At 47.8% G+C, this 8,634-nt stretch overlaps 1 protein-coding gene across 1 annotated transcript; it reads left to right on the top strand.

Annotated features, from left to right (window-relative positions):
* Positions 1-511: 511 nt before the first annotated feature.
* On the top strand, positions 512-1,808 carry LOC123398140 (BTB/POZ and MATH domain-containing protein 3-like). The gene has a single exon (XM_045092647.1). It carries the CDS (start codon positions 520-522, stop codon positions 1,630-1,632), a length of 1,113 nt encoding a protein of 370 aa, XP_044948582.1. The 5' UTR covers positions 512-519; the 3' UTR covers positions 1,633-1,808.
* Positions 1,809-8,634: the final 6,826 nt, after the last annotated feature.

Genomic DNA, 8,634 nt, shown 5'->3' on the forward strand with positions numbered 1-8,634 from the left:
ATAGAAGTAAAACCTAAACTGCCGTGAAAACCCTAAACCCCACCTCTCTCCTCTCCCTTGTCTATTCTTCTCGAAGCTGGCGGCATCGTCATCTCCAGATCCCCATCCCCGGTACGTCTCTCCCGTTTCTCAGATCTCGCGGTGCCGGCTTCATCCCCGGCCGGCCTCTCCCTTCTCCCCCTCCGCTTTACCCACTGTGCGCTGCTCGCAGCCGACAACTCCTCCTCCTTCACAGGTCCGGCGCGTACAGCGCTCGCGTAGCTCCTCACAGGCTCCGCCGGAGACGCCAACCCCATCATCCGCCTGCTCTTCGCCGTTTCCCGCCTGTCTACCTCGTGCTCATCCTCGACCACGCAGTGGCCGCTGGTAGCCTCGCCCCTGTATGCATTGTATAAACAGAGGCAAACCTCTCCCCTGCCTGTGACTTGGCAGAGTATTGTTTCGTGCAAAATTGTGTAAAACTGCAGAGCACGGGCAAAATCTACCATCTTGCATTCTTGCCAGCCTCACCTCCCCAGAATGCTAATGCCCCGGAAAGTCACGTCCGCCATTGTAGCTGAAGAAGACAAAACAACACACGTGATCAAGATTGATGGATACTCAAGAACCAAGGAGCGGCTCAAGTGTGGCAGCTGTACGAAATCTATCCCTTTCATTGCCGGAGATCATATCTGGGTTGTCATGTTTTTCCCAAACGGTAACAACCACTCAACTGGGTTCATATCTGGTCACATCTCTCTTTATCTGGCTCTTGCTTCAGCTGATGCCAAGGACGTGAAGGCGGCATTCACCTTTAGTTTACTTGACAAGGGTGGAGAACCGGTGCCTTCATACATCAGAACCATCAACAAACACATCTTCCCAAGAAAAGGTTCAGACTTTGGTTTCACTAATTTTGTCAAGCACAAGGATTTGGAGGGACCATTGCATCTTATAGGGGATAGTTTCAGAATCAGGTGTGACGTCACCGTCATTAAGATGATCCGTTGCGAAGAGACACATCATGCAAATCAGTTTGTTGTGGTTCCTCCAAGCAACTTGCATCAGCAGCTCCGTAGTCTCCTGGAAAGCAAGGACGGAGCAGATGTGGCCTTTCAAATCGGTGGCGAGATATTCTGGGCTCATAGGTCCGTGCTCGCTGCTCGTTCACCGGTTTTCAAGGCAGAGTTCTTTGGCACCCTGAGGAAGAAAGATGGTGATCCGATCGAAATTAATGATATAGAAGCTGCGGTGTTCAAGTCCTTGCTCCATTTCATCTACACGGATTCACTCCCTGAGAGCACTCATGAAGGTGCAGCACAAGAGGATGTTGTGACAGCTAGCCATCTACTTGTAGCGGCGGATAGATACGACATTGAGAGGTTGAAGCTGATATGCGAGGAGAAGCTGTGCAGTCACATTGACACCAAAATGGTTGCCACGAGTTTGGCTTTGGCCGAGCAGCACAACTGCCATGGACTCAAGGAGGCTTGCTTTGAGTTCCTTGCTTCCCCTTCCAATTTGGAGGCAATGATCGCAAGTGATGGCTACCAGCATCTCAAAAGCAGTTGCCCGGCTGCTCTCAAAGAGCTCATTGCTAGACTCTTGCCTGTTGAGCTGATAGCAGCCAGGGATATTATCAGGTCAATTTGATTAGTATTTGCGTGTGTGGGTACTGATGACCATGTTGTCTATCAAGTAAACTTAGTACTATATATCTATTTTGTGCCTGTGGGTTTGCTCTCAAAGAGCTAACTGCCAGGCTCTTGCCTATTGGGTTGACAACAGCCAAGGCTATTATCAGAGAATTTAATCAGTATTTGCATGTATGGGTACTACTGATCTTACCTCAAGTTACTTGGTGTATATTTTGCTAGTTTGCGGTGTCAAACAAAATGCTATCAGTCTATTTTATTTATGCAGGTAGAACTGGCACTTCTGGGTTTTACATTAGTTCTCCGTTTTCTGTATCCACTTTGATTGTTCTGTGTGGACACGATTATTTTTTTTGGCCTGTTGTTTCTCTAATTTGATTGCAATCCTTTTAGTTATCTCTCCTAGCTAGTTAAAAGAGGCATGCTTGTACTGTTGTACAAACCAGCCAGAGTTTAGGCACAATGTATCCCTATTTATCATGTTTATGAAGTGAAAATATCACCTCTCTATTATCCGAGTTTGGCACATGAGTTTTGCTTGATTGAAGCGTGATCTAATTAAACCTTTCTTAGCTCATGTTGCTCGTCCTTTGTTGAATGATCCCAAGTGCAGAGTTTTTAGCATTAAACTGAGATAAACCACGTTACTATGTACGTAGGGCCGTGAATCCTACTAGCCAAGGGCCTATTTGACTCAAAAGATATTTAGACGATTCTTATCGTCCTTTGAAGTTTTTTCCTATATGGATTGTTTGATTTGTATAAATGCAAATCATTTTTACTCATATATTCATTTGTATTAGGTTTCGTAGGAGAAAAAACATTTATTGCAACCTCTTTGAAGGAATGTTGCACTTTTCTTCTGCATACTCATACAACCATTCAATCATGTGGTAATAAAGATGGCACGAGATCAGTTCTAATATCGTAGAAAATTCGAGTATTTTTCTATAGAGAGAGAAGGAACGAGGGGACAAGAGGAAGAGAGGAGGAAGAAGCGGGGCGCGGTCGGCTTTGTCGCAGCCAACTGGAGGCAGCCTAGGCCGAGTGACGTGGTCGGCCCGTCGTCAGCTGTCACGTGGCCAAGTGGCTACATATCGGTCGCCGTCTGGTTGATAAAGTCCCGTTGGCTTCGGTTGAGCCGATTAGATCCGGTCGCCCCGCAGGCGACCGACGGCATATTATTTTTAAACCTGCACAATATTTTTTAAATTTCATAAGAAAATGTATTATTTAAAAATATTAGCTGATATTACTACTACTCTATTACTGTGCTAAACAGTAATTTGGGAATCTTGAGATCTGTAATTGAGGGTAGTACTATGGTTTGACGAATATTGTTAACTTGGGAACATCCTGGAGACAGGTGCAACTTTTATGTTTTTTTTTTGAAATCCCCCGTAGTACCAAATAAGTAAAGGACTGCAATATCTCGTGTTCGATTACCAGGGAGGGAGGCTCCAACAACCGATTCGATCGCTGGCTGGTGGACCGACGAGCTCGTGATTGAGCGAACGAGCCCACATGGGCCCCTTTAGCTCCTTCCCCTTCGGCTTCCATGGCTCCAGGCCCAGTTAAAATTTTGTTTTGTACAGAAAAAACATGAAAGAAAAGATTTTAAAAAATACACTTTCTTATAAACAGAATACAGAGAAAACAAAACTATAAATTTGCCATGATCGAAAAAATTAAAAATTGCCATGCCGTAAAAATAAGAGATTACTTTTTATAGACCAAAAAATAGAAAATACCATCTCTTAATAGAAGAAAGTCTTCTCTTAATAATAAAAAAGGCATGAGGACATTTACCTCGACTACAAGATTGTCGTTGCTCTACCGCATCGCCTCCCGATCCAAATCGGAGCCGCCGCCACCTCTTTTGTTCGTGAGCAAGGGGTGAGATAGATAGGGAAAAATGTTTTGTGAGATGGAGGTGACCTAACCCGGAAATAGAGGGCGTCAGGCAACGCTGGCCTCCCTCATCCGTGAGAATTTGGTGGCTCTCGTCAACCAGGTTATAGGTGAGTATTCTCATGCATGTGGTTGAGTGGCATTGTCAGGGAGGCTGATTATCCCTATCCTAAATGGGGCCATCCATATTACAAGTGCACACAATCTATGCTATCAAGCATCCGAAAAGTTGTAGTGCTAATAAGAGGAGAAGCCAATCTTCCTAGGGCATCTTCCTTGCATTCGAAGTACTTACCGTACACCATCATCCCCTCTCGGATACGATGGAACACATGTCTAGCCATCCAAAAATGGCGCCTAAATAGGTGGGGTTCGTCCCAAGAGAGGTTTAGTGGATTAGAAGTAGTCCTGCCATAGTAGGTAATGACCGCTCTCTCGGTTGCGATTTAACACCGGAGTATGCGCTAGGATCGAGCCCTTGGTCATCGCTCGTTGCCTACTCATGTGGTAATGGAAGACCAAAGCAGAAACCGCAATATCCTCATCATCGGATGAAGAATCATTCAAATCACAAATGAAATTGTGAAAAAAATACTCGTCGTCAGAGTCCATTTGTACCTTGCGGGCAAATTGTCGAACATCTTGCAGGTGTCCTGGAAGAAGCCAGTGCATGAAGAGCCTCGTGCCTCTACAAGACTAGGTAGCAGGCCCAGAGGCGCGGAGGCAAACGTCGTGGCGTCCAGTGAGTGAGGTAGCCACGTTTGTGTGCTTCCTGACATGGGAGGTGAGGGCACGATGGTGTTGACGTAGGGGTGCTGCGACGACGGCGGTAACGGTCCAAGAAACACCGATGCTGGTGCGGGCGGCCGAGTTGGGTACCGAAACTGGGCAGCGGCGGTGACGAGCGAAGCAGACCACACGAGGCTTCAAGGGGCGAGGTGTGTTGTTGCAGGCGGCACTCAATGTTGCAAGCTAGGCGTTCATTGAGCAAGTTCGGCCATTTCAGTTGCCAGTTGCAAATAGCCACGTGATGCTACAAATGTCGATGTTGTCATGGGTGTTGCGGTCGCTATGGGAGCTTCACCTGGTGTGTCGGTGTTACCGCCGCTTCGGAAGCATCGTCGGTGATGTGGCCATTTGCAGGTGTGTCACCGTCGGTGCGGCTAGCGCACGGGGTGCTTGGTGATGTTGACGATGGTTAATGGTGTTGCGATATTACGACAGCGCTCGATGTTGTTTGATGCTACAATGGTGATCGATGGTGTTGCAATGTTATACTAGTGGTCGATGGTGTTGTGATGTTACGATGGCGGTCGATGGTTATGCGGTGTTATGATGGCTGTCGACGTTGTTGCAATGTTACGGTGGTGGTCGATGTGTGCTGGGCTGTTGCGATAGTAGTGGATAGCCTTGTGATGCTACAACGGCGATCGACCATGTTGTGATGCTATGACGGTGGTAGATGTGTGTTGGGCTGTTACGACGACAATTGATGGTCTTGTGATGCTACAACGCAATCGGTCATGTTGTGATGCTATGATGATGGTCGATAGTGTTGCGATGTTACGACGACGATCGATGATGTTGCTATGTTAATGCCTCAGTTGATAGTGTTTGGATGTTACCACGAGGTCGGCGATGTTCCGATACTATGATGGTGGTTGTCGGTGTTGCAATGTTAGGAAGGCGGTCGATTTTGTTGCTATGTTACTCTCTTGGTTGATGGTGTTTGGATGTTACGATCAGGTAGATGATGTTGCGATACTACTACCATGGTCGACAGTGTTGCGATGTTATGACGACGGTCGATGATGTTGCTATGTTACTTCCTCGGTTTATGGTGTTAAGATGTTACGATGACAGACGAGGATGTTGTGATGTTACAACGGTGGTCGACAGTGTTGCGATGTTATGACGACGGTCGACGATGTTGCTATGTTAGTGCCTCGGTTTATAGTGTTAAGATGTTACGATGACAGACGAGGATGTTGTGATGTTACAACGATGATCGACAGTGTTGTGATGTTATTGTGAAGCGAGGAATAGTGGGGTACACGATGAATGTCGCGGCCATGCCGCAGTCGCTCATTGAAGGGGTTATGCACGAAGCGAGGGCTATGTTGGAACTACTGTTGGGGAACGTTGCATGGGAAACAAAAAATTTCCTACACACACGAAGACCCTTGTAGATCGCACAGCAGGAAGCGTTAAGAAACGCGGTTGATGTAGTGGAACGTCTTCACGTCCCTCGAACCTCCCCACGAACCGTCCCGCGATCCGTCCCACGATCCGTCCTGCGATCCGTCCCACGATCCGTCCCGTGATAAAGTGCCGAACGGACGGCACCTCCGCGTTCAACACACGTACAACTCGATGACAATCTCCACCTTCTTGATCCAGCAAGAGGGGGCGGAGAGGTAGAAGAGTTCTCCGGCAGCGTGACGGCGTGCCGGTGGTGGTGATGATCTACTCCGACAGGGCTTCGCCTAAGCTCCGCAAAAATACGATCTAGAGGAAAAACTGCGTGGTATAGGGTCGAGCAGCACGTGGCAAAGTTGTGTCTCAAAAACCCTCAATACCTCTAGTATATATAGGAGGGAGGGAGGGGAGGAGGCAGCCTCAAACCCTCAAGGTTTTGCCGAAATTGGAGGTGGAGGAGTCCTACTCCAATCCTACTTGGAGTAGGATTCCACCTTCCCACTTGGAAACTCTTTCCACCTTGTGTTTTTTCCTTCTCAAACCTTATGGGCCTTAGTGGGAACTTATTCCAGCCCATTAGGGGCTGGTTTATCTCTTCCCATAGCCCATGAGACCCCTTGGGGCGTGACACCCCTCCCGATGGTCCCCGGCACCCCTCCCGGCACTCCCGGTACTACCGATGAGCCCGAAACTTTTCCAGTGACCAATACAGGACTTCCTATATATCAATCTTTACCTCCGGACCATTCCGGAGCTCCTCGTGACGTCCTGGATCTCATCTGGGACTCCGAACAAGTTTCGGTTAACAACACCTATAACTCAATTATACCGAAACGTCACCGAACCTTAAGTGTGCAGACCCTGCAGGTTCGAGAACTATGTAGACATGACCCGAGACACTCCTCGGTCAATATCCAATAGCAGGACTTGGATGCCCATATTGGATCCTACATATTCTCTGAGGATCTTATCGGTTGAACCTCAGTGTTAAGGATACATATAATCCCGTATGTCATTCCCTTTGTCCTTTGATATGTTACTTGCCCGAGATTTGATCGTCGGTATCCGCATACCTATTTCAATCTCGTTATTGGCAAGTCTCTTTACTCGTTCCGTAATACAAGATCCCGTGACTTACACTTAGTCACATTGCTTGCAAGGCTTGTGTGTGATGTTGTATTACCGAGTGCGCCCCGAGATACCTCTCCTTCACACGGAGTGACAAATCCCAATCTTGATGCATACCAACTCAACGGACACCTTCGGAGATACCTGTAGAGCACCTTTATAGTCACCCAGTTACGTTGCAACGTTTGATGAACACAAGTATTTGATGACCCACAAGTATAGGGGATCAATCTTAGTCCTTTCGATAAGTAAGAGTGCCGAACCCAACGAGGAGCAGAAGGATCTGACAAGTGGTTTTCAGCAAGGAAATTTCTGCAAGCACTGAAATTGTCGGTAACAAGTGATTTTGTGGTGAGAGGATTCGTAGCGAGCAACAAGTAACAAAAGTAGTAACGGTGCAGCAAAGTGGCCCAATCCCTTTGTAGCAAGGGACAAGCCTGGACAAAGTCTTATAGGAGGAAAAACGCTCCCAAGGACACACAAGAATTTCTGTCATGCTAGTTTCATCATGTTCATATGATTCGCGTTCGTTACTTTGATAGTTTGATATGTGGGTGGACCGGCGCTTGGTTACTGCCCTGTAACGCCCCGGACACACCCGCCGGCGGTCGTTACTCCTGGCGGGATCTAGACTGGCCCCACATATCAATACTAGTCTTTTCTGCGCACTTTGTCCTCAATAATGCGCACCCGGGATCAACTTCCCGGTCGGTCACCCATCCTAGAACTACTCCAAGCTGAGCACGCTTAACCTTAGAGTTCTGTTCGAATGGGCTCCCGGAAAAGAAGGAATCTCTTCTTCTACTTCTCCTCTCCTCCTCTCCTCCTCTTCTCTTCTTCTACTTCTCCTCTCCTCCTCTTCTAATTTTTTCTCTTCTTCTACTTCTCCTCTTCTTCTATTTTTCCTCTTCTTCTCCTCTTCTTCTTCTCCTTTTTCTTCTTTTCTTCTCCTCCTCTTCTTATTTTCATTTTTCCTAATCTTATTTTCTTATTTTTGTTTATATTTCTTCTTCTTGTAACCCTAACCTAATTCTAAATATTACTAACCCTAATAATCTAGCACAAACCTAATAATAATAGGAATTAAATGACAAAAAAAATCTTTTTCTTTTTCTTCTTTTCTTCTCCTTTTTCTTCTTTTCTTCTCCTTTTTCTTCCTTTCTTCTCCTTTTTCTTCTTCTCTTCTCCTTTTTCTTATTTTCTTCTATTGGCTGGAGTGTTGGGGAGGAGGGGGCGGGGGGCTTAGCGGCCGGAGGTGTCGACGACGCGCGGTGAGGAGGACGGCGCGGTGCGCGGCGAGGAGGGCGGCGTGCGGTAGGAGGACGACGGCGACGGCGAGGAGGACGGCAGGCGGCGGCGAGCAGGACGTCGGGCAGCCTGACGGCGTCGTCGAGTTCGTCGCTGTGCCGCACCGGGCACGAGAACGAGAGGAAGAAGAAGAGAAATGGACGATTTGGGTTGGAATTTTTCGAAGTCCCGCTTATATAGGTGGATCTTTAGTCCTGGTGCGTGGCTCGAACCGGGACTAAAGACCCCCTTTAGTCCCGGGTGGAGCCACGGCCCGGGACTAAAGCCCCTCGTTTCCCGCCTCCTCGCCTGCCGAAAAGGGGTCTTTAGTCCCGGGGCGTGACTCCAACCGGGACTAAAGGGGGTCTTTAGTCCCGGGGCGTGGCTCCACCCGGGACTAAAGCCCCTCCTCGGTTGTACGATAAGTTTAGTCCCACCTCGCCCAGCGAGGGGGACTAACACTTGTTTATAAGCC

This window comes from Hordeum vulgare, chromosome 5H (assembly GCF_904849725.1).
Source record: "Hordeum vulgare subsp. vulgare chromosome 5H, MorexV3_pseudomolecules_assembly, whole genome shotgun sequence".
Taxonomy (NCBI): Eukaryota; Viridiplantae; Streptophyta; class Magnoliopsida; order Poales; family Poaceae; genus Hordeum; species Hordeum vulgare.

What these genes read in the sequence shown, in the direction of transcription:
- LOC123398140 (XM_045092647.1), top strand. Translation starts at nt 520, where the DNA reads ATGCTAATGCCCCGGAAAGTCACGTCCGCCATTGTAGCTGAAGAAGAC.